Raw genomic sequence first — 26,755 nt, 5'->3', positions numbered from 1 at the left:
TCCACCCTGCCCCTTGGCCCTTATGTACTAGCATCCTCATAAATACTGGTCAAAGGTGGTTTATTTCTGTGAATCTTTACACAGTTTGCTTCCATTTTGATATCAACTATTCCCCATTCTTCACTGTATTAGAGCAACCAAGGGACAGGAAATTCTTTATTCTTGCATATCACTAACAGAATTACACAGGGCCTAAGAAGACAAAGGAATAAAGGAAAACAGAAGTAGAGCAAAGAAAGAGGAGAAATAATTAAAAAGAAGAAAAAGAAAGGAAGCATATATCAGGAAAAAGAGAAAGGGACATCAACAAGGATAAGAAATTATTACTAAGGACTGCTATGGCGTCATGCATGCTTACTATGTGTCTTGTACTGTGCCGGGTGTCTAATATTCTTTACTCCATTTCCACTATCTAATGTAATTCTCATAACAAACCTAGGAAGTAGGTATTTCACTCCTACTTTTACAAATGAGAAAAAAGGTTCAGAAGAGTTAAGTGACCTGCCCAGTGTCACCCAGCAAGCAAGGCTGCCTCTAACACCTATAGTACTAACCAGACACAATCATGCATACTACCAACAAGGAGGATGGTGCTACTAATCACCAGACTCACTCTGATAGCCTTTCCTAATTCAGGCTATCCTATATAACCCCACAGAAGAGAACATTGGGACACACTGGACACTTGTCTGGCTGCTTGTCTCATCTAGCCCCAGACATCTGCCAATAAAGCACTTCCACAGTATAAAGCATAAAATTAACCAATTCTTCTCACAAATATGAAAAACGTATTTTTTCATATACGTTGAATGAATGATGATGGGATGATGAAAATGCTCTGCCTCAGTACTATTCAATAGAGTACCCAGCGGCCACACGTTGCTACTGAGTACTTGAAATGTGGCTAGTACAACTAGGGAACTTAGTTTTCAATTTTATTTCAATGAAGTTTAATTTAAGTTTAAATAGCCACATGCGTCTAGTGGCTACTGTGTTGGGCCACAAAGCTCTGAAGAATATACTGCCACCAAACTTCTTAAGACACAGGAAGCTGATATTATTACCACAAACTTTAATGTGATACTGAGATTATTAAGAAAGAAAGTGTGGATATAAAAGGTATTTATTACAGTTTCAGTATTCCTCGTGGGTTCCTTCCCATTCCTGCCACAAACATTCATTCTGAAGGCAGACGCTTAAAATGATTTCCTGAGAAATGTACAGAAATGTCTTATGTGGGGAACCCCTGGATAGAGAGGATTATTTGGCACCTGGCCTCTCTCAGCTGAGTACTACATCATCATTACTCTCCATACAGTCCCGAATCAGCTTTTGGCTCACCTTCCTCTTATTTCATACATTACCATTGTTTTATTTTTTTCCCCACACTGTCTGCTCTTAGAATTCAATGCACAAAAACGCACCTATTTCCCATGGGTGGGGGTGGGGTCATAAAAAGAACCGAGTTCCTGTCTGTTTAGAAATCACAACTTAAATGGCCAAGGCATCTTTATTAAATTCAAACCGCTACAATGCCCCATATAGTGCACTTGTCTGTCATTTGCTGGCTTAATGCCTTTATACTTTTTTTTAAATCTTAAAATAAGAGAAAAAGAGGACCCTATTCAAAATCAAATCTAAGGAGGACAACAGAGAGCAACGGCCTACATGCCAAAGGACTCGGGAGCAAGGCTGTTTGGACAGAGGCCTTTCTGTCCACCATTCCGCAATGGTGCAGCTTGCAATCAGAGCACCAGGCCCCAAGCACTGCCCTGCACCCCTGGGAGAGAGGTCTTTCTTTTTTAAAACTAGCTACCAGAAAAATAAAACAAAGAAAACCACTTCCCCCAGCCCCAGGACTTCATGAGCAACAAAACACAGAAACTTGAGGTAAGAAATAGGAGAATCTCAACCAAGCAGTGTTCAAAGCAAATTAAGTTAGCTCTTCTATTTTATATCTTTTGCCTTTTCTATATAGAAGCAAAAAGAAGTGAGTGGTTTTTTGCCAGTAAATCACTTACAACAAATATACAGTTGCTAAGAACACAACCATTTTTCTAATGTTGGTAATAAAAATAATTATGTTTTGCCAATTGGGAAATAGGTTTCTTTGCTTTGAATAGAAATCATTTAATTCCTTCAGGTATTCCTGGTTTCTGAACTTTTTTGTTGAATACAAAGACATTCAAAACAAAAAACCTCCTGATAAACCTAAAATGTTAAGAATCTCATTCAATCACTTTGAACGCTTGATATGGTATGTTTTCCTTGAAGAGGTTTACGGGGAAGTTCTGTGGAAGCCTCCATCAGGAGTGACCATGGTTTCGTGTACTCTATGATTTTTATGGAGAAACTCAGCTCTGCTTAGTTCTGAGAACAATCATGGACAAGACTGGCAACAATCAGGTTTACAAAAGAGAAATGACTTGCTAGAATACATTGGTTTAGCAAACACCTGGCAGGCCAGGCAAGAAGGGCCCCACCTCTGGATGAAAGGAAGAACCCACAATCACAACAAAGCTGGACAGAAAACTAACTAATAGGGTATGTACACAATTTTCTTCCAAGTTGGTCAGACAAAAGGAAAACAGGAGAATGAAGTAAAGGGAAACAAGAAGAAAGGGAAGCAGTGCCTATACCCTTAAAATCTCCCCCTTAGCTTCTGAGAATTCAGGTTCCAAGTAAATCAAATTAATATGAACAGGTCAGAAAAAGCAAAGAACTTTATACACGGACACTGAATTTTACAACTTCTAGACAACAAAGAAGCCAAAATGGGTTAGAAGGGTCCTTTGAGAAGTTGTAGTCCACCATGGAATCCTAGAAAGAGAACTGAAATGACTCAAGAACAGGCGTTGTGGTCCTGACTCTGCTTCCCTGGTACAAGCCATGTTCTCTCCCTGAGCCTATTTTCTGACTTGTGAGGACAGAGGTGTGTGAGGTGGGGGTGAAAGGGAGAGAGTCTGTATCAGCAATCATGATGGTGTGGAGTTTGCATTTTTTTTTTTTTTTAAGTTAAAAGTTGGTGTCTATGGTGAGAAAAAATTTTACAGAGGTCTCATAAGCAATGAACTTTAAGAGAATCATTCCTCCTCAGAAGACCTGGACTTTACCCTTCCTTGCCCACCATACCACCCTCGGGAGAGTGCCCTGACATAGCAAGATTACCAGAGAGAGGAGAAAAGAAGTAAAGAACTAAGATGATGGGTCTCTACATCAGCAGTCTCTAAAAGTGAGCAAGACAATAAATGGAGGTCTAGGAAAAGAAAACACTGAACTTTTATTTACTCATATTTGTAGCTCACCCTTTTAAAATAGCTCTTTTTGCATGTTCTATAATATATATACTCAGTACAAGAGTATATAAATAGATGTATCTCTATCAGATTTACGTCTTTGGTTTCTTTTACTGATGGGATTGATACATGATTAAAGACCCTTCCAAGCCACCGCAATGTTCTAAGCAATGCCGCATGACCACAGAGACACAGACCCACAACAGCCTTAGAGATGTGCTTACTGCCATTTCCTTATATACCATGCAGATAAGTAAACATTCAATTTTCAGATATGATGTTGAAGTGAAGGTCCCCATTTAAACCCACGGTATCATGTAACAGAAAGAAAAGCCACAGGCTGCACTTGCTTTTTCCTCTTATTATTAAATTTTTTTTCTTTAATTTCAAAGCAAAGCCATCCCCATCTCTGCTGACACTTTTGCTGTTATGCACATGGACTCCTCCAGAGAGCCAGGAGGGGAAACAACTTCAATGGGAGTCCTGGTCTGGGAGAAGCTGCCTGCCACTCAACAACCACACAACTGGCAGCCAGACACAGTCTAGCATCCAACTTAAACCAGCCTCGAGATTCAAATTTCCCATGTCTCCAGAGGAAAAAAGGGGAAGCTGCGGCAGAGAAGCAGAGTGGGAGTGAACCTGGATCAGAGCTGGCTTTCCACGTGCCAGCCCTCTCACCTGGAGCCGCTGCCTGCCCAATCCACTAAGCAAAAGTGTAATCTTAGGCCACCCACTCCACCAGGACCCACTTGTCATCTCCCCTCTCCTCAGCTGTTGTCACCTCAAATCTCAGGAAATGGCAGGGCTCCCAGCATAGTAAGAAATCTAACTAAATGCTAACAAAAGGCACATTTTAAGTAATCTTACAAATAGCTTTTTCCACTTTATTTACATTTTAAAATTTTAAAAAGATTTTATTTACTTGGGGGCAGGGCGAGAGAGTGCATGGAGGGGTGGGCAGAGGGAGAGAATTTCAAGTGGGCTCCACGCTCACTCAGGGCTCAGTTTCACGAGCCTGAGATCACAACCTGAGCCAAAATCAAGAGTCAGATGCTTAACTGACTGAGCCACCTAGGCGTGACTTACATTTTAAATTTTAAACTACTAAGTACTTTAAAAAGTCAAAAAGAATATAAGGCTTATATCAAAAATTAGGTTTTCCATTTCTCCTCACCCCCAGTTCTTATTCCCAAGGTAGAACCACTTTCAATGCTTTTAGCTTTACCCATAGTATTTACAACCCGATTTTTAAATTAAGTTTATAAGAGCTATTTAATTTTTTCCACTTTAGACATCATCTATTGATTTCTCCCAAAGAATATCCCTCATAGAGCACCATCATATGCTCCTAATCCAGTCCTGTAACAATTTCTGTTAAATGAAAACCATATTCAGGCAAACTTGAGTTTACTGGGGAGCTATTACTTGCCTTATTTTTGCTGCTGTTGTCTGTTTCACTGGCTTTCTATGGGTCCATCACAAAATCATCTGTAATGTCTCTTTTTTTATTTTTTTAAAAGATTTTATTTATTTACTTATTTGTCAGAGACAGAGAGAGAGAGAGAGCGCGCGCGCGAGCAAGTGCGCAAGCGCACACAAGTAGGCAGAGTGCCAGGCAGAGGTGAAGAAGAAGGCTCCCTGCTGAGCAAGGAGCCTGATGAGGGACTGGATCCCAGAACCCTGGGATCATGACCTGAGCTGAAGGCAGCAGCTTAACCAACTGAGCCACCCAGGCATCCCTGTAAAGTCTCTTATACCACCACAGACCTCCTTCAAATACAGTCAAAATTTCTTGTCTTAGAGACTGATTCTCACAGCCTCTCTTCCCCTCTGCAACCAACACTTCTTGCTCTTCAGGAATCCTGTACTTGTCCACTAACTGACTCCTTCTCACCTCTCTCCTGTGCAGAATTCCATTTCCTAGAGCCCTTGTCAACTTCTTCCTCATTTGTGGGACCATATCCTCTAGTAGCTTCTTGAGGAGTAGTAAAAACAAGGCAAAAGGCTTTTAGGGACTTTGCAGGCCAGGCCACAGAATTTTTACCCTCACAATGTACATATAATTTTGGCCGAGACAAGTAATTTTCCCTCAGATTTCCACAAGTACAGCTATGTCATTTTCTAGTTTCTAACGGTGTTCCTGGAGAATCTCGGACCATTCAGATGACTGATACTTAGTATAAGACCCATGCACACCCCTCTATACCTGCTCCCCACCACTGTGGCTTTCAGGATCCTCTTTTCATCTCAGACATTTTTAATGTCAAGACGATGTATGTGTGTTTCTATGGGTCTTTTTTTGTTCATTGTGCTGGGTACTCAGTATATCTTTCAGTCCAGAATTTCTATTTCTTAGTTCTAGAAACTTTCCTTGAATTACTTTTGTGGTTCTCTCTATAGTAATTATTTCCTGGACCACCTAATTAAATGAAGTTAAAGCCCCTGGTTGATTCTGTTTCTCTTCTGTTCCCCATAAACTTAACCCCTCCCCCAACATACATAAACACATACACCCCATACTTTTGGGAGTTTTAATTTATAAAAAAAAACTTTTCAAAAATTCTTATTTTCTGGACATTCTTATGAATATTATATGTTCTTCTCATTCTAAGGATATTAAGATTCTGTACATGTGCGTATGTGTGAAATATTTAGTCTGTTCCCTACACTGTCTCGTCCTTCAAGGTCCTTCTTCCATTTGTCCTGGAATCTTTCATGTTAAAGATTTTTCTCAGTGCCCACAATCTTGGTTGCCCACTGACAAGTAAGACAGTAAAAAAGCCACCTACAAGGGTTGTGGAGAACACTTGGTAACTATTAAGCTTTAATGCAAGGTGATGTGAGGCAGTACGGCCATTTCATTGGGGCCTTATGTCCCTTGGGCTAGGAATCTCTGCAGTCTTCTAAGCATCCTCCCAATCTCCTGCCTGAGTTGAGTAGGAGCCCAGAATTCCATTTAAGAAGGGGCATAAATTTTAAGAATAAGTCCCTTCTTAAAAAAAAAAAAAAAAAAAAGAATAAGTCCCTTCTTTCCAGAGATGCATCTAGGACTACAAATGATCCATTCATCCATTTGAGAAATATTAAGCACCATGATCAGAATACAAAGATAAACTAGGCACAGTCCGTCTCCTTTAAGTCTCATAGTAATATAAGCCATACGCTTTTAAAAAATCCACAAGACGGGGCGCCTGGGAGGCTCAGTGGGTTAAAGCCTCTGCCTTCGGCTCAGGTCATGGTCCCAGTGTCCTGGGATCGAGCCCCACATCGGGCTCTCTGCTCAGCGGGGAACCTGCCTCCTCCTCTCTCTCTCTGCCTGCCTCTCTGCCTACTTGTGATCTCTGTCAAATAAATAAATAAAATCTTAAAAAAAAAAAAAATCCACAAGACAATGTGGAAAGTGCTAAGTTTCCTACAAATATCCTACTAAGCAAATTTTGGTTTGTAAACCAACTGGTTGAAAAGACTGAGGCTAAAGTTTAAAAAAAAAAAAAAAAGGCAATTACTGACTCCTCTTCCACATTATGCTTTAACATTTGAAACTGTAAACTGGACCAAGAGCAAGGTTCTAAACTATCAACCATAAAACCACCTCACTCAGAACAGGTTCTCAATTTAAGGGAGGAGGGATAACTCAAAGTAGAAGAAAGCCCTTAGTAAATATATCTTACTAGATGGTTCGAGTGAAAAGCTGGCCTCTTACAACAGAACCTCGAAAGAAGGTAGCCAAAAACAAAATACATATGCCATCAACCATCAACCAAGTACCATGAATTCATACTGGATTAATCTTATGCCTGTGATTTCAAATAACAAAACCTAGGAGACTCTAGCAGACATGCCTTTTTCAGGCTTTCCCCACTAGGAATGATTAACATGATTTAATCCTGTGAAGCACTTGCAAACTGATGTAATCATTATTTTTTTAAATCACTCTTTGAAAGCAAAATCAAACAAACTGAAAAACTGCACAATGCTATAAAGTGATTTCCAAATCTCTAAAATTATAGAGCTCTCCTATTCCTCAAAATTTTCCCAAGCATGCCTAAGTATGTACTTTTCCAGCTATGCTTTAATTAGGTTCCCTTTCTAGTCTGGTATTTAAAAGTAGTATTTTCATCTCACATTCTAAAAACTTTTTCTAAACTTTTCACACTGCTAACAGTGAGGTCCATTTAAATACACTCCACTGGAATTACTGGCCTTAGTAGAAACTAACTGACTTTAATAAACCAGTCTGTTCTTCACATTCGGCTACCTCCAAGCACTTCTGAGGTCGTGTTACTTACTGCACAGATATACCATCAATTGTTGAGGTTTATTTGTACAAGTTCTGATGAAGCGTTAGTAGAAAAACTATTTGCTTCTACCCAAAGACAATTCTTTCCCACCTTCAGGCAGCAAAGTAACATTTGCTAAATTAAGCTAACTCTTATAAAATTTTACTGTAAATATAACCGAACACTAGACTAGGATGTCAAAAGAACACTGAAGAACTTACATGGAGTTCTGAAAGACAAGACAACTACCCTCTGCAAAAAAAATCTGGAGCTGCCAACCTGATAGAAAGCAAGGTCTGGGCTGTAGGGGCACTAGCACGCCCTGATGCATGTATCACAGGTGGACTGTGTAAAAAAAAAAAAAAAAAAAAAGTAGCACTGTGCTAATACGGACCCTTGATTTGAGATAGTCATGATCTGCCACACAAAGGCCTTTGTGTAGGCAAAGAGGGGTGAGGAAATGGTTCCTCTTTCTTTATGATACATGGAGACCCAGTTGGGGTAAAGGGGTCCACCATGTCTTCCTTCTAAGATCCCAGAGCCAACAAATACATGGGGCAGTTTACTAATTTTTTTCTTAGAAAAAATTTTTCATGTTTTCCTGGTGTTACAGGTTAACTTCAGTACAGATCTCACTTCACACAGAAAATGTATTTTTCTCTTGCTTTCCTTTGTTTTTAATTTCTTCCACTTCCAGCCACTCTCTAAAATTTTAGTCACTTTGGAATTTGTAGAAATGCTGGAAGTGATTATAACCAAGTGTCCTCTTGGTGAAATAAAAAGCAAAGAAACTGCTGGGGCTGCCACTAAGATTGATCCCCAACTTGAAGCAACTAAAATCACAAAATGACAACTGCAACTCCAAGGCTAAAACAGTCTACAGAGCACAGGTACCATCTTCCCAAAAGGTAAGACTGGGTAGAGATAGGGAATTGGGTTTCCTTACTTTCTTTCTTCCTCTTTTTTTTTTTTTTTAAAGGAAAGGATAAATTTAAACCTTAAATGAAAAGTTTGATTTTGACTCCTATATATACTAAAAATATCATTTATATACAGTTAAAATACCCCAACCATAAGGTACTGGTGTTATCATGGCACCAAGGGCTTACTCAAAACAAATCTTCCCTTAGAAATTATCTTTTTTAAAGTTTACTAAAGTAGCAAACCAAAGCACAAACATATCTTGCTTTTACTAATAATTTGGTAAGTTTCCATGAGGTCAAAATGAAGAAATATAAACTAGACAGGAAACTTACTTAAATATGTAAGAGGTTCAAAAACATATCCAAACTATACCAACTAATAATGTGATAATCTTAACTTAGACTACTGATCTTCTGCTCTTAGTATTTGTATTAAAAAGAGACAAAGAATGAGAAAACATGCTAATCAAGTATGTGGATATAGGTCATGGAAGCAGGAAGAAACAGTTAATAGATATCAAGACTCAATGCAACAAGAGCACAAACCATTAGGATAAGATGACACTATAATTAAATATCCTTCATCGTGCTTCCCCTCAAAGGGAAAGAATGGAATGGGAGGAAAAGCTGGCCTAAGAACAATTTTTATGAGAGAAAAAAAAAAAAAAGAGCTAGTTTCTTAAGTTTTTTTTTTTCCTAATTTATTTGACAGAAAGAGAGATCACAAGTAGGCAGAGAGGCAGGCAGAGAGAGAGGGAGAAGCAGTTTCCCTGCTGAGCAGAGAGCCCAATGTGGGGCTCGATCCCAGGACCCTGAGATCATGACCTGAGCAGAAGGCAGAGGGTTAACCCACTGAGCCACTCAAAGGCGCCCCTTAGAGGCAACATTCTATTTGAGGCAGAGGTGTGATGATGCATCTAAATATGAAAGGTAATAGAGTCATGTTAACATTTTTGATGCAGGGGGTCATTACCACATGGGCTTCTGAATCTAGATGCAATACTTCAGTAAGTGGAGAACACCCTGAGCAGATCCTGATGAGAAAGACTGGGGAGCAGACTCAACCACGTGAGGAGCTGTGAGGTCCAGGAAAGGACTAGACCGAAGCTGCCAGTGTGAACGCTGCCTGAGCTCCACATTCTCCCCCTTTCAGCCTAAGACCATCAGAAAACAAAAAAAGAAAATGGAAAATACAAACAGAAACCCCATTTCCCGCAAGATGAGAGACAGCATCGAAAATATTTGCAAGGACTTCTAAGACCTCCAGTTCACACAGGAGCCAAGGAGGGGGAAGTAGAGGAAGATAAAGGTGAAGGATCCTAGCAGCAGCACATCTCAACGAACAAAAGAAGAGCGGAGTATACATACCTACTGATTTCTTAAAGATGAAGGTCCTATGAAGGGCCAAGCACTCATCTGCAAAGAGGGCTGATGAGCCGGATTTTGTGGCAGTTGCAAAGAAAGGAAAATCTGTACTCAGTTTCCCTACAACCTCGACTTTGGGGCCATTTCTTTTTGTCAATCACTGACAAATATTTGTTATCTTTCATTTGGGGGGGGGTCATTTGTTTGATTGTTTGTTTTAAGTAGACTCTAAGCTGGCGTGAAGCCCAAGGCAGGGCTTTATTTACCTCATGACCCCGAGAGATCAAGACCTGAGCTGAGATCAACAGTTGGACTCTTACTATTGTTAATTTAATGTTACCATACCACCGAAGCACCCCTCTCCTTTCAGTCTTAATTGTCATTTATCTTATGACTGAGGCTGACCATCTCTACTTCGTTAATAACAAAAGGAATCCCTATTCCCCAAACAGTTCTGACTGAAGCTTTAATGTTAATAAAGAACTAAAAACCATTTATGGTTTAAATATTCCCAAATTACCTTCTGAGACCTAGAGTATAGATAACGCTTAATTATCCTAGGCTAGTAAAACGGAGCTAGATCATCAAGAATCCAAATTAGTGGATTCTATTCATGCAAATGTTCCCTGTTTGATACCCAGCTCCATCTTTCCTGATTAAGAGGTGCCAAGAGGTGACTCTGAATTTGAACTCTTACTGAGAAGCTGAAATTAAAGGGCTAATTGAAGCAAGTAAGTGTGAAGTTCTCATTTAGCCAACATCCCTAATCCTCTAGTCTTTGTTTTAACTAATAAAACAAAATGGCTATCAAATTTCGGTCTCTCTCCTCTAGCCAGTGCCAGCCTTCACTTTGCAATCCTCCTCCCTACAGACGCTGGATAATGGACACTTTTCCCACTACCATTTGGGCTGAAAGCAATTTCCGTGGCATGTGTTACAAATGAGCTCGAGCTGATGTTATAAATCACCAAACTACCCTATATCGTGTCTTTAGGGAAAGTACAGTCCAGGGTTTAAATGGACAGTAGAAAATACTGCATAAAGAACTAGAAATAGCCAGAGCCTCAACACTCAAGCATTCTCACATATGAATGATCACCATGCAACTTCAACAAACCCTAGACCACTCTGGGTTTTTGTTATGTTCAAAGAGCACTGAGAAGAGTCTTAAAAATACTACAAAAGAGTCTGCAAATAAACTGCAAAAAGAGGTAAACAGCACTGTTGTCCCTCTTACAGAGGAAGGTCATGTCCTATGTTTTCTTCCATAAGCCTGGGCTAAATATTTCTAGTCTCCTTAGTTATTAGAAGGGCGCTGGTTTTCTAAACTAGGAACAAAGTATAAAGTTTTCAGATTCAGACTACAAAACACACAAAACAAAGATTTCCCCTAATCATGAAATACTCTTAAAAAACTTGGGTAATATCCCATGTGTTGTTATGTACATTAAACTCCGCTGTTAAGTATCAATACAGGGCTTCCTTCTTGTTTTATGTTCTTTTTCTGCTGTAAGAAATATGAATCAAGGTGAATTAATTAAGCAGAAACAGAAACTACTATGAATGAGAAATGTGAAGTTGTACTATTATGAATGAGAAAACTGGAGTTGTGAAATATATAATAATAGGAAGAAAAAACAAAATGTTTTTTGTGTGTATGTGTGCCCCAAGTGAAATAGAGAGAAATGATGTGTCTATGAAGTACAACTGAAAAAGCTCTGGGTAACCACAGCACCAATGTTAGTAGTATTACTGAATTAAATGAGCAGGTAGTACAAAATATAGTTCCTCACTGCAGAATAGAACTAACTCCACTACATTAACAACTAGATTACAGAAGATCAGGTGAATTATACCCAATGTAATTATTTTCTCATCTTTACTCTTTTTCTTAAAGATTTTAAGTCATCTCTACACCCACTGAGCTGGAACTCACAACCTGAGATTAAGAGTTGCAAGCTCCACTGACTGAGCCAGCCAGGTACCCTTTTCATCCCTTACTCTTAAATGTACCTATAGTTGAGGCATTTATTAAACAAAACAAAACAAAACAAAAAAATTAAAGCTAAGGCATTCATAGAAAAAACATTTTTCCTGCGAAAAAGTCTGAAGTTTCAGAAAAATATGTACATGTGAACTTGGACCCAGAGGCCAAGGGAAGAAAAGAAATCAGGTCAAGCCTGAGCTTGCCAACTTAATCCACAAACAGAAACAGCCTTTGCAGAAATGGTATGATGCTATCTCTGGGCCCCTGCTGTTCTGCATCTAAGCAAAGTATGATGATGAGAAACTGTGGGGCAGGTCCTTGAGTTTTTACAAGCAAGGAAAACATTTTGAAGACCACAAGGAATGTGAAGGCCTGTCAGTCCAAAAGTGTAAGCTTTCCCTCTGAAATCACCTGAGCAGGTAAGCCAGGGGAAAGGTATTATATCAGGTGGCCACAGAAAACATTCCTTTGAGTGTCTGGCTACCAATATAAGTAAAGAAAAAGAAAACCAACTGGACATTTCCCTTTTCCTACCTCTTCTAGCCGACGCCTCTGTTCTTTCTGTTGCTCAATCCGTTTCTGCCTCTCTGCCAGCAGCTGCCTTTTATATTCTTCTTGCTCCCGGAGCTGTTGCTCCTGCAGTAACTGCTGTCTCCGCAGAGCCTCAGAACGTTCCTTGTTCTCCTGCTGCAGTCTCAAGAAATCCCGCCGAAGCGTTGACTCACCAGGCACGTTGACGATGGAGCTAGAGGAGGAGGCAGGGCTTTCAGGGGTGCGCACAGATCACTCTGCCCTCCAAGTGAGACTGGGGCCTCAGTGTCCTATTCTAGTCATCCCCCTAATGAGTTCCTCCCACTCTGAGGCTCAACTAATAAATCCATGGGAATAACTGTATCTACAGTTCAATAGTATTACATCTTTTATCCATTTCACAAATATCTTCAAACTCCATCCTGGATATTTGAAAGATATCTCTACTTAGGATTCTCATATCAACTCAAACTCTGTAAAAGGAAAAGTTGGAAATCTCCTTCTTCAACTTCATGAGTAGAAGTGGAACCACCTTCCTCTCTGACCACCTTACTTCTCACCAAGTCTTACCACATATGCCCTCCCACTGCCTGCTTCCTGAATAAGCGGCTGAACCCAAGTGGGTTCCAAGAATGAACCACTGCACAGATAAACAGCATCATCACTAGCTGATCTCATCGCTGAGAGCCACTGCTCCACTTTCACTACCTAGAATAACATGGCAAATCAATCTCCTTCAACAGCCTCTTTCCTTGTATCATGCTCCCACCCAAAACAATTACATTGCTCAAGAAATCAGTTCAAATTACTCCAAAATATTTAGTCTCAAATGGATTCAAATATTCTACTATGTAAGCAGAAAAACATATAGGGTTTTAACAATACATTTTCTTATCTCTTCATATGCTCTCTCCAAACTCCCACTGCCTATACATGGGTCTCCACAGGTCTTTCAACATACCCTCCCAGGCTCCTTTTGTTCAATGAGTCAAGCTACGTGTAGCTGAAAGCATGAAGGACTGCCAGGCAAGACCATACTAAAATTTTAAAACCTCTCTGGATAATTAGTTACTGTAAGATTCATACTACCAAACCTTCAACCTTCTCCTTCACTGTACCTTGGGGGAAGCCACAGATATCCAAACCATAGACTATAAGATTAATCAGGACAGAATATACATAGGCAAAAGAAATGAACTGCTGATAACCACACTTGTGGGAAGAACAAAACCAAACCAAATAACATTTTGGGAAAGCCTGCCGTGTTTTTCAATAGACGCCCAACTGCCCGGGCAGGACAAGCCTTTGGAGCAGGACTGTTCTATACGCTGCACAGCACATACCATCCATACCATGCCTCCCGGAGCAGCAGTGCCTGCAGCAGGCCCCTCTTTCCAGAACCAAACAGCCCTATGTACTGCCACGTGATAGGGGAGGGGAAATAATGCAATCTCAGGAAAGCACCACTGGATAAGAGGATCAAGAGTGGGAGAATGTTTAATAGGTATCTTTCAAAGGATGAAAAAGAATGAAGATGTTAAGGCACTTTTAAGGTACTTGAAGATTTCTTGAAATCCTGGCATCGACGTGAAACAATTTCTTCATAAAGCAGGAAGTTGAACAGTGAGTTCATTTAAAATGATAAAGTGAGTTCAATTACAATGATAAATTGAGGCTTTATCATTACCTTGGCTCTCCTTCCTGTTCAGGCACTTCCTCCTCTTCTTCCTCACTCCCACTGTACTCATACTCGGTTTCATCTACAAAGAAAGGGGCAAGATAAATGGGAGAGTTCACAAATCATGACACATGCATGTATAGGCAAGCATCTCCAAGAGTGTAACAGCAGAAAACAAACAATATGTCCTTTAGGGGAAAAAATGTGTAGAGAACCTGGAGGTAGGAGGAGTGTGACATCCAATTCCCACATTCAGTAAACAGCGGCATTCCCTGGGCTACCCTTACTTTGCATGGAAGAGCAGATTCCACTGCATTGAAGACCACTCCTTATGGGATGCACTGGGAGGGGGTACAGGGCGGTGAGAAGGGCTCTCAAGCTCTGGACACATAAGAAAAGCGGCCCCAAAACATCAGCAAATTCGGAAAGGACCCTTGATGCCAAAATGCGAAAGAAAGAGACTTAACGGCCCAAACTGGGAGACGTCATTTGGTTATTGTTGGCACTTAGGGAGCTACCAAAACAGGGTTTTGGTACAAGTTACAAAGTTACAAGTTACAAGTTACAAGTTACAAAGATGAAGCCAGGGAAAAACAAATGCAGAAACAATACAGCAAAAGCAGGAAAGAAAAGTTGCTCTCCTTTCACCAGATTAAGTCCAAGTTCCAACATAAGTAACCTGTTTTCACTTCAACAGGTTTTATGCCATTTTCCCCAAAGTCACAGTCCATTTTATTAGACCCTGTACCTAATGTCAGTACCTAACTTTGAGGGAGCATTGCACTCCAGAGAGCAATCAAAACTAGAAAGGCTGAAGAGATCTACAAAATAAATCAATTCACAAAACACACTTCCAACTTTTTCAGAGATACGAAGTTGAAAGTCAGTGTCCTGGTAAGAAAAACAAGTCTGAGAACTTAAAATGGGGTTCAGTCTGTATCATATATAATTGTAGATTAATATACCTACAACTTCAGCAGTCACCATCTATGACATTAGTTCTTTTCATTGCAAGACAATCAAAACTATGTAATTTTAAAGAAGATTAAAATAGGCTAGCTTCCAAAGGAAATTCCAACCTAAATAATCTTTGGACGCCCTCAAATAGTACTCAGTTACGTTTAAAATTTTGTACTATGAACTATTCCTTTTTGACGTGAGGATGAGGGTATTTGAAAGGTAAATGGAAGCCAACGGGGGAAAAGGCCACTGTAACTTGAAAACTAAAAAATGAAGATAAAGTGCTTCACTGTTCCGACCTGCAAATGTGCACGAATCTCCAGGCTGAGCACCTGGTAAACACTTGGCACACAGCAAATGTTCCCAGACTCTGAACTATCATTAAGAAAATACATACTGGGAAAATTATCCAATGTAAAAATAACTTTTCCCTAAGAAAAAGCTTTACTTTCAAACTTTAGTTCACTTGTTGTAACTACACAGCTTAACGTACAAAGCTTAATTACTTTTACAAGTGAGTATATCAGAGGGCCAGAAAGTTGTGAGCGTCACTGATGATTTAGCTCTGAAGACTGAAATGAACATGTAAAAAGCTCAGTACGGGCCTCCAAAGGAGCTGTGAACAACTCTTTTATCGCCTCGAACTTGCACTTTATTTAGTTTCTTCTTTGATCTTGAAGTTTGAATGTCAAGAAATATTCATTATCATGATGCCAGGTATTTAAATGTTGTTCTAGAAAGTTACGGTAAGAACTCACAAAACACAAAGATCACCATGACTCGAGGCAACAGGGAGGGCTGGAAAGACAGGGATGAAGCCTGACTGTACCTTGCCGGACAGAGGGGAACATAGGGCACTCCAGGCAGGTGGGCACAGAACATGTAAAGATACAAAACCAAGGTACTGGGAACAGAAAGGGACGTTAAATGATTGACATAAGGGAGTGTCTGTGTTATGCCGTAATGAGGAAAAAGTAGTCAGGCTGGACCACGCCACCTGCAGAGTTAAGCAGTAAGAAACCCAGGGGGTTCTTGAGCAGGAGAGAAATGAGTGAGCACACCGATGTGGACATTCACAGCTGAGTGATGCACTCAGAACACAAACACCCTTAAGGAAGTAAAAAGAGCAGCACGAAGACATGCTCCTGAGGGGGAACAAGAGAAACACCCTCCCATGCTGACCAGCCACAGCACTGTCTGTCTGGTGTCTGCCTGGCGACACACCATGCAGTTCTGGTCAGCTCGACCTGAGCCAGGCTGGACTGGAGGCTCATGACTGACCTGCAGAGCAGACACAAGCTACTCCAGCCCTGCTAAAGAAAGCACACACTCCTGGGTGGAAAGGGAGAAACCTATTCTAGTGGCAAAAACCTAAAATACTATGTTTTCAAAATGAAAATAAAAAACAGGCCAATACCTTTCTCTCCTCTCTTCTTTCTGGTCCGGTCTATATGGTCCTTAAGCTGGATTCTAACTTGCCTTTCGTTTGGCTGATCCCTTATAAAAGGATGTTTCAAAAGCTGCTCTGTGGAGGGTCGCTGCATGTAATTCTTCACCAGGCACCCTTCTATAAAACTAAAAAATTTCTTTGACCTGTAAGAGGAAGTAAAAAGGATCATCAAATTTCTACTGCAAAGAGCAAGACTCCATAATATGAGTGAATAATTAGTCTGAAAACATAGAAGAGATTCAGAATTCACTGTGAACATTCTCCAAATGCACAGGATAATATTAGGAACTCGGGACCATGGTGGATAAAAGCATCATTTAAGCATGGTTGAAGAGTTATGCCACATCACGACAATAAATCACCAACAGAGAGCTTTGAAGGAAGTCAGATTTAAACAAACTGGGTTTAAATGTAAGGTTGCTTATTAGTCACTGAATTATTCACTTATTGTTGCTTATTAACCACTGAGAAGGCAAGGGGGTAAAGGGAGGCTTTTGTGAAAATGAAGGCAGACAGAGACAGCAGATGCCCGACAAGGATGGACACAGAGATAAGGAGTCAGGTAAGTGACCAAAGGCTGGGGCTCTTGAACCTGTTAATATGACATTTCGATCAGTTTCCAACTGATTTATCTATCAATTCTCTATGCTTAAAGTACAGATATAGAAATACATAATAGTTCTGAAGAGGGAAAGGACTTTGTCATCTACATTCACCCTACCAGCTACTTCTACTTCTGACTGTTCCTCCATGCCTGCCTCCTGATAACCCCCATCCCTAGCCGAGGCTGAGACACTCACCCATCCTATCTTCTAAGATTCAAGTAAGGCATCGTCTCTTTGAGTGGGGCTTTCCTGGCACCCCCAAATTAGGAATCTTTCCCCTCAGGTGTCTACATTTAACAGACTGCACACATCATGTTTATCCTTCTGTCTCCTCTGCTGAGGTACAGGTCAGGAACTGGTTCCGATTTTTCAATTGTCAGCAATGCCCAACGCTGAGCATGGGCAGACCACAAGAGGTATGCAATAAATTTTTGTTGAATGAATGAGTTGTTCAGTCTTTTAAAAATGTGATTTAGAAAATCAGTTCTTTCCAATTACTTCACTGCTTTTAAGAATCACTTCTACTGTCTTGTATTTCCATTCAAACTTACCATTTTTTTTCAATTCAACAAATATTTATATATCAACAATTTACATTTGTTTATGCTAGGCTTTATAAGAAATACACATTAGGAAATAAAATGGAGGAAATATATGTACACTTAACAACAGATGTGTAATAAAACTTCCAGAGGAAGAAAGAAAAGAACTACTGCTACGGGAGGTTAGACATCAAGAAAAAGCAGGATAGCTGAAATTCTAGAGATGGGAGAGAGAAGCCATTATTCCAAAACAAAAGGAAAAAACATAACAAAGGTAGAAAAGTACAAGAAAGTAATGAATCGTTTTCTGATGCTAGTATGAAATGTAGAAAAGAACAGAAAAATAGGTCAGGGTCAGCTCTGAGAAGGGCCCTCAAAGTCACTCAAAGTTGCGACTTTATCCTGTGGTTATTGAGAATCTTGTAGTGGACCTGTTTTAACACAGAGATTCCTCAATTCCATTGCTCACAAAGACCACTTGAGGAGTTTATCAGAAATATAAATACCTGAGTCATTTCTTGAACCTACAAACCAGAAACACTTTGAGGCTGAAACCCTAAATTAAAAGATTCCAAAGGGATTCTCATCTACCATGCCTACAAATTAGCATTTGGGAATCAATGATCTACAATATATTCTTTAAAACCAATTGTCAAGTTCTGCTGGAAGAATGTTTGCTGACACTTCTCCAAAACCAGCAGCAGCAATGTACACTGGTGGATAGGAAGACAGCAATCAGAAAGGAGGAAGAACATTATGTGTGCAATCATCTCATCCTTTTAGAATACTTGGGTAAAATGACAGCAATGACGTAAATGGATGAAAATGCATCTAAGTTTAGAGAAAGTTTTGTGTAAGAACACAGAAAGAATCTGTCATCTACATCTGTCTCTTTACATCACTGTATTATACACACAGTGGTTAATCTCAAACTGCAAGTAAGGGACAGAATAATCAAGAGTGCGGCCAGGGGCACCTGGGTGGCTCAGTGGGTTAAGCCGCTGCCTTCAGCTCAGGTCATGATCTCAGGGTCCTGGGATCGAGTCCCACGTCGGGCTCTCTGCTCAGCAGGGAGCCTGCTTCCCTTCCTCTCTCTCTGCCTGCCTCTCTGCCTACTTGTGATCTCTCTCTGTCAAATAAATAAATAAAATCTTTAAAAAAAAAAAAAAAAAGAGTGCGGCCAGCTGAAACACTTGTGAATTCATGGTACTCTGAAGACAGAGCATAAACTCCATTTTTTTAAAAAAGAGCATTGCTTCATTTAGTTGGATAGTGCCATACCAGCCCCAAAGCTTACTCCTTGGTGATGCCCACTATACACATTTGGTTTCCCTAGAGTTGGCCATCATAGATGTCCAGAGTTATCAATTTTCAATACAAGAGGCCAATTAGGGCTAAATTGGCAACCGTACTGCCTTAGAGAACTCTCTAAAACCTGGTAAGTGGAACTAGATAAGCTCAGTTATCTGGAGCAGAATGTGGTTAAAGACGGTATAAAAAAGAATGAGAAAAGTCCTGCCAACAAACAAAAGGTGGGGAGAGACAGTGAGGAATAGGAAGAAGTGTGAGAGAAACAAGAGTAAAAATACGCATGTGTATATAATGCCCACAGACAGGAAAAGAGAACTACAGGACATCAGAAGATCAGCAACCAAGAGAAGAGCAGATAGGAAGAGCTAAAAGACCAATTCCAGAAGAGAAGAAGGCTTGAAATTGAGATCTTCTGCATATTTCACAATTAGAGTCAAGAACCCAAGAGAAGACACATCACTCACTGGAAAACCAGTGAGAACAGTTTCAGAAGGGGAAATAACAACCATGGTAGTGGGTGTGGCACTAGTAAGATAGATGAGCCCAGGAAAACAGAAAGGAAAGGGGAGAGGGCCCACGGGCATGAGGAGCTGGAGCGGAGACAGAAGTGAGAGGAGAGCACTCGGAAAAAGTTCAAGAGGAAACAAGTAAGCAAAATTCTCAGGTGAAAACAGAGCACTATCCTTTCCCTCAACACTTTTTAAAACTAAACCAAATCAACAGTTTCCCCCACCACCACAATTCTTGATGTTTTTGCCAAGGAGGGTCACCATCATTGCCCTTCACTGATAAGCGACTTTTTTTGAGCAAACATGTGAGGGCTGCACGGAGAAAGGTGGCAGCCCAAAGACAGGACCATTCCTTTCATTTCTGGAATGAAAAAAGATGCACCTAATTTCAGTGTTTTACAATTACAGTAAATGTCTCCATTAACATTCAAATCCTATTTCACCTGAGGAGCGGCAAAGTCAATACAGCTTTGCTTTTGAACGTGAAAATACTTAGAAATGTATAATACTTACAAGAGGGCTTAAATATTAAAATGAAACTTTTTTCTTTAACCATGTTACAGTGTTTCCTATGGTCACTTGTTACTATTTTGTAATTAAAAGAGAATTTATCAAGAAAAAAAATTTTTTAAAAGACACTTTTTAACTGGAGTTTCAGGGCACTTGTTATGTTCTTTGGGAACTGGAATGCCTAGAATTCTGTCTTGGAATGAAACTGAAAAGGAACAATTTTTTGTAAAAAGGAAAGAGCAACAACAACAACAAAGCATACATAGCTTACCATTTTTTTGACTTCAGCCTGGGAGGAGGGTTTCTGGGAATGAGAAACAGTGCTCTCATTGGATGCATGTCACAGAGAGCTGGGGAGAGGAGACGGTGGCGTCAGTATGGTACTTATTTTACTCATTTGTAATTTCTAGGGCTCACTCAAAATATCAAATGTGCTGTCCCATCACCTGTCTGACAATCTTTATGTCAAGCAGTCTAGACATTCAGCTATGAGCCCTAGGGCATACCCTGAGTTCCCCATTTAAACACAGCAAAATATAGGGGGGTCAAGAGCAACAAGAAGAATATACAATTTCAAATTGACATTGGAAGTTTTTGTAAATCAAAGATAAATACAGATTCACAGTCTTAAGGGAGTGAACAGCTTAAGTTTCTAAATCATCTATAAGACTGCAATGAAAATAATTTTATTATCATGGAGTCGTGGTGAGGATTACATCAGGCAAGGCTTGTAAAGGCATTCATACAGTGCCTAGACAGGGTGGCAGTAAAGACCTCCCGCAATGTTAACTGTTCGTTCGCTGTCATTCTAGGAAGGAGCAAAGACGAGAGAATAAAACAGACTATTAGATTCCGTGCAAGTACCGTTTGTACTTCCACCACTTGTCCAATAAAGCTATGTTCGGGGCATATGCACATATTAACATGTCACAATAGGTAATGCGCATTTTTGTGTGTTTATTTACCTTCATGAGAATCTTACAAGGCAGCTGGGAAATGGGGACCAAAGAAGACAATCTATTCCCACTGTGAAAGAAAACTGAAACAAAGGATCTGGCAATGAGCCCCTGCCTCAATTCCTCAGACGGAAACATGAGGAAACATATGTTGGTCAAGACTGACATCCATTTCTTGTACTGCAAACTAATTTTTAGGCACTGGAAATTTTTTTCATTCATTCAACAAATATTTATTCAGCAGCAACTATCCAGCAGACAAGTATACATTCTTTGTACACCCCTTTTCTTAAGGGGACAGCAAATAACGCTGTTTTGTCTCTGTTCTCTGAAGTTCTATACCGTCTCTGCTCAAAAATCAATTTTATGAAGCTGGCATTCAGTTAATCCAAAGGAGAAGGAAATTTCACAAGCAACCAAAAAAACAAAACAGAACAAAAAACCCACAATAAACCCAGACCTTATTCTACAGATAAAAAGTTATGCCTCTGTAAAGTCAAACATAAGTATTACTAAAATTTCATGTGTTAGGACCAGTTACACGTTCTAGGATTTAGTTTCACTGATGTTTAAATTGTAACATGAAAATTACTGCCTATTATCTAATGTCATCATAATTTCATGTCCTATACCTGAATACAACTTAAACAGATAAAATGTAACCTACAGACTTCAAAGATCTTCAAAAGGAATAGTGGATGCCAAGAATCATTTTACATCTAAAACTTCACTGTTTTTATGCTTCCTTCATCTGAATGTCCCACCAGGAATGGCTTTACCCATGAAACCATTCTGTTTGAAGCCTTGAGACTAGGTTTAAGTCACATACAACAACTGGGCTAAAAAGGAAAGAACGTTACTTACGGGGAGCACCTTCTGCCATCTCAATGGCTGTAATGCCACAAGACCAAAGGTCACTCTGCAAAAATAAAACAGTATGTTATAGGTACCAGATTAGACATGAAACCACTAACTTACCACGGCTGGTTACTCACACAAATGATACAAAGGCATTTCTGAAAAGAAGTCTGCCATGAAATTAAAAGCAAACACATATGTAAGAAAAACTTCCAAATGAATGAATGAATGAATGAATGAAAAAACAAAGGTGAAATTGGTTTGCTAATTAGAACCACTCACGTCTATGACTAAAGTAGAAGTGGCCTGTAGAAAAGCTGCTCTGTGTCACTGCGTACTCTGTTGCTCAGTATGTTTCATTTCTTTTTTTTTTTAAGATTTTATTTATTTATTTGACAGACAGAGATCACAAGTAGGCAGAGAGGCAGGCAGAGAGAGGAGGAAGCAGGCTCCCCGCTGAGCAGAGAGCCCAATGTGGGGCTCGATCCCAGGACCCTGGGATCATGACCTGAGCCGAAGACAGAGGCTTTAACCCACTGAGCCACCTAGGCACCCCAGTATGTTTCATTTCTTTATATTCAGTAACTTAGACTCCTGGGCCAGATTTATGTTTAATTTTATGTTTTATGCCACTATCTCAAATTTAATTAAGATGTTAAAATTTTAAAGGCTAACCTGAAACTAATATAACACTATATGTTAATTATACTTGAAATAAAATTTTTTTTGAACTGTAAAGGCTAGAAAGCCCTCTTCTATAAAAGGTCCAACAGCTGAATTAATAAAATCTACCAGAGTTCACTAATTTGACTCACACTGCTGATGAGCCTCTCCACTCCCCACTCAAACTTTAATAATGGGTAATCAATAAGCTGCCTTTCTGTGCATGGAATCTCTTCCGAGTCCCCGGAAATATTAATTTTAAAACTTGAATTTTAATTTTACTCCCCACTCAAATACAAGTTCCATGAGGGCAGGCACTTTTTTTTTTTTAAATGTATAATGTATTATTTCTCCCAAAGGTACACGTCTATGAACCATCAGGCTTACACATTTCACAGCATTCACCATAGCACATACCCTCCCCAATGTCCATAACCCAGCCACCCTGTCCCTACCCCCTACCCTCTAGAAACCCTCAGTTTGTTTCCTGAGATTAAGAGTCTCTTATGGTTTGTCTCACTCCTGATTCCATCTTATTTCATTTTATCCTTTCCTACCCCCCACAACCCCCCCACCATGCCTCTCAAATTCCTAATATCAGAGAAATCATATGACAATTGTCTTTCTCTGATTGACTTATTTCTTAGCATAATACTCTCTAGTTGCAAATGGCAAGATTTCGATTTTTTGATGGCTGCATAGTATTCCATTGTATAAATGTACCACATCTTCTTTATCCATTCATCTGTTGATAGACATCTAGGTTCTTTCCATAGTTTGGCTATTGTGGACATTGCTGCTATAAACATCCGGGTGTACATGCCCCTTCAGATCACTACATTTGTATCTTTAGGGTAAATACCCAGTAGTGCAATTGCTGGGTCATAGGGTAGCCTTATTTTCAACTTTTTGAGGGACCTCCATACTATTCTTCAGAGTGGCTGCACTAGTTTGCATTCCCACCAACAGTGTAGGGGGGTTCCCCTTTTTCGTCATCCTTGCCAACGCCTGTCGTTTCCTGACTTGTTTATTTTAGCCATTCTGCCTAGTGTGAGGTGGTATCTCACTGTGGTTTTGATTTATATTTCCCTGATGCCGAATGATGTGGAGCACTTTTTCATGTGTCTGTTGGCCATCTGGATGTCTTCTTTGCTGAAATGTCTTTTCATGTCCTCTTCCCATTTCTTGATTGGATTATCTGTTCTTTGGGTTTTGAGTTTGAGACGTTCATTATAAATTTTGGATACTAGTCCTTTATCTGTTACGTTATTTGCAAATATCTTCTCCCATTCTGTCAGTTGTCTTTTGGTTTTGTTGACTGTTTCCTTTGCGGTGCAAAAGCTTTTGATCTTGATGAAGTTCCAATAGTTCATTTTTGCCCTTGCTTCCCTTGACTTTGGCAATGTTTCTAGGAAGAAGTTGCTGTGGCTGAGGTCAAAGAGGTGGCTGCCTGTGTCCTCCTCAAGGATTTTGGTGGATTCCTGTCTCACACTGAGGTCTTTCATCCATTTGGAGTCTATTTTTTTGTGTGTGGTGTAAGGAAATGGTCCAGTTTCATTCTTCTGCATGTGGCTGTCCAATTTTCCCAACACCATTTGTTGAAAAGACTATCTTTTTTCCATTGGACATTCTTTCCTGCTTTGTCAAAGATTAGTTGACCATAGAGTTGAGGGTCTAATTCCGGGCTCTCTATTCTGTTTCATTGATTTTTGTGTCTGTTTTTGTGCCAGTACCATACTGTCTTGATGATGACAGCTTTGTAATAGAGCTTGAAGTCTAGAATTGTGATGCTGCCAGCTTGGTTTTCTTTTTCAACATTCCTCTGGCTATTCAGGGTCTTTTTCTGGTTCCATATAAATTTTAGGATTATTTGTTCCATTTCTTTAAAAAAAATCGGTGGTATTTTGATAGGGATTGCATTAAATGTGTAGATTGCTTTAGGTAGCATAGACATTTTCACAATATTTGTTCTTTCAACCCATGAGCATGGGACGTTTTTCCATTTCTTTGTGTCTTCCTCAATTTCTTTCATGAGTACTTTATAGTTTTCTGAGTACAGATCCTTTGCCTCTTTGGTTAGGTTTATTCCTAGGCATCTTATGGTTTTGGGTGCAGTTGTAAATGGGATCGACTCCTTAATTTCTCTTTCTTCCGTCTCACTGTTGGTATACAGAAATGCAACCAATTTCTGTGCATTGATTTTATATCCTGACACTTTACTGAATTCCTGTATGAGGTCTAGTAGTTTTGCAGTGGAGTCTTTTGGTTTTCCACATAAAGAATCATATCATCTGCAAAGAGTGAGAGTTTGACTTCTTCTTTGCCAATTCGGATGCTTTTAATTTCTTTTTTTTGTCTGATTGCTGAGGATAGGACTTGTACTACTATATTGAATAGCAGTGGTGAGTGCTCGCTTCGGCAGCACATATACTGAATAGCAGTGGTGATAGTGGACACCCCTGCAGTGTTCCTGACCTTAGGGGAAAAGCTCTCAGTTTTTCCCCATTGAGAATGATATTCGCTGTGGGTTTTTCATCGATGGCTTTGATGATACTGACGTATGTATGAGGGCGGGCACTTTTGTCTGTTTTATTCACCTTAGTATCCCCAGAATTGTGACTTGCATGTGGTAGGCACTCAATAAACACTGGCTGATGAATGAATGAACTTTTATCAGCTGTTTTCTTAAAATCCAAACAAGACTTTTAAAAGCAGACAATGGGGGCACCTGGGTGGCTCAGTGGGTTAAAGCCTCTGCCTTCGGCTCAGGTCATGATCCCAGGGTCCTGGGATGGAGCCCCGCATCGGGCTCTCTGCTCAGCAGGGAGCCTGCTTCCTCCTTTCTCTCTGCCTGCTTCTCTGCCTACTTGTGATCTCCGTCTCTCTAGTAAATAAATAAAATCTTTGAAAAAAAAAAATAAAAGCAGACAATGGGTAGTTATCATTCGCATTCTCTTGTTTATATGCTATTCTAATGAAAGAATTAAAGTTGCTCAGTTTAAGCATTTTCTAAATAACCTATAATTATGTTACACAATTCAAACACATGTTTGATTATAAGAAGGATAGGCCCACAAATTTCTCCCTTAATTTTATGAGGTTTTCTCTTCTCCACTATGGGGCGCAAAGGAGGGGTTTTACCCAACTTGACCCAGTGACTATCTTAGCAGCATCAGTGGTGAAACAGGCAGATGTTCCATGCCTCTTGGTGTGATGCAACACAAACCATACCCCATCTCCCGAGGCAATCCTGCTTTAGGTTTTTCTTGATACTAATTGAATTTCTCCAGTTTATAAGAAACAAGGTAAATGCCTTACAAAGATTGTAAAGTTAAAATTCAAAAATGGCAAGACAAATTTGGATGGTGGAATACTGCCTCTTCAACAAGTCAGTGTCATGAAAAAAGGGGAGAAGGGTTGGTTAGGCTTGATTAAAAGATATTCTGTGGCCAAAGAGCCAAATACAATGCCTTGCCTTATATTAAACGCTAGTTTGGATAAGTCAGATACAAACCAGTTGGGTCTAATTATAGGCTCCTTATTAAGAAATTATTTTTTAAAGATTTATTTATTTATTTATGAGACAGAGACAGAGCACAAGCAGGTGAAAGGGCAAAGGGAGAGGGATAAGCAGAATGCCCACTGAGCAGGGAGCCTGATACAGGGATCAATCCCAGGACTCTTGAGATCATGACTTAAGCCAAAGTCAGATGCTTAACCAACTGAGCCACCAAGGTGCCCCAAGAAATTATTTTCATTTACTTAAGCATGATAATATTTTGGATATGCTGGAAGATGTTTTCAAATTTTGGAGATAACAAAAATGACATATTGAAGTCTGAAAAGTCATATAGTCTATATAATCTATTAATATTATTATAATCTATTAATCTAATACTCCAGCATATGAAAAAATAAAATAAAAATTTCACCACACCATATACTTAAAATGAGTTTCATTAATTGGGTATTTGTAATAAATACTGAAAGACACAAGAGAGTGTAAAGATATGAACTCAAGTTTCAATAACATTAATAGGAACATAAACACTGCCTCGTTTAATCACGGCAAAACAATTTTTTAAAAAAATAATTTTTGCAAACATATTCAACCCAAATCTGATGATCAAATATGGTTTTACAATGGGATCAAAAAGATCCATTATTGATAGAAATCTCTAGAGGTCACTCTAATAATTTAAATATATTTGTATACCAAATCAAGCTGTAAAGCTCTTTAACAATACTCTGAAATTTCACATAGACCAAGTGACTGCCATATATTCTAACAACATTTTTTAAAGTATAATAAATATCTGATTATAATAGGT

General features: G+C 39.6%; 1 protein-coding gene across 50 annotated transcripts in view; it reads right to left on the bottom strand.

Annotated features, from left to right (window-relative positions):
* Positions 1–26,755, bottom strand: part of MAP4K4 (mitogen-activated protein kinase kinase kinase kinase 4) — a 191,167-nt gene that overhangs the window by 41,204 nt on the left and 123,208 nt on the right. For all 50 annotated transcript variants that reach the window (XM_047746625.1, XM_047746638.1, XM_047746624.1 and 47 more), the window contains exons 8-12: positions 21,768–21,822; positions 20,219–20,297; positions 16,438–16,613; positions 14,070–14,142; positions 12,386–12,596 (exon numbers count right to left, since the gene is read on the bottom strand). In XM_047746625.1, the coding sequence (XP_047602581.1) occupies positions 12,386–12,596; positions 14,070–14,142; positions 16,438–16,613; positions 20,219–20,297; positions 21,768–21,822 (594 nt within the window). The remainder of the gene's footprint in view (positions 1–12,385; positions 12,597–14,069; positions 14,143–16,437; positions 16,614–20,218; positions 20,298–21,767; positions 21,823–26,755) is intronic.

This window comes from Lutra lutra, chromosome 9, assembly GCF_902655055.1.
Source record: "Lutra lutra chromosome 9, mLutLut1.2, whole genome shotgun sequence".
In the NCBI taxonomy this organism is placed as follows: Eukaryota; Metazoa; Chordata; class Mammalia; order Carnivora; family Mustelidae; genus Lutra; species Lutra lutra.
This window is presented reverse-complemented; position numbering and strand designations above follow the sequence as displayed.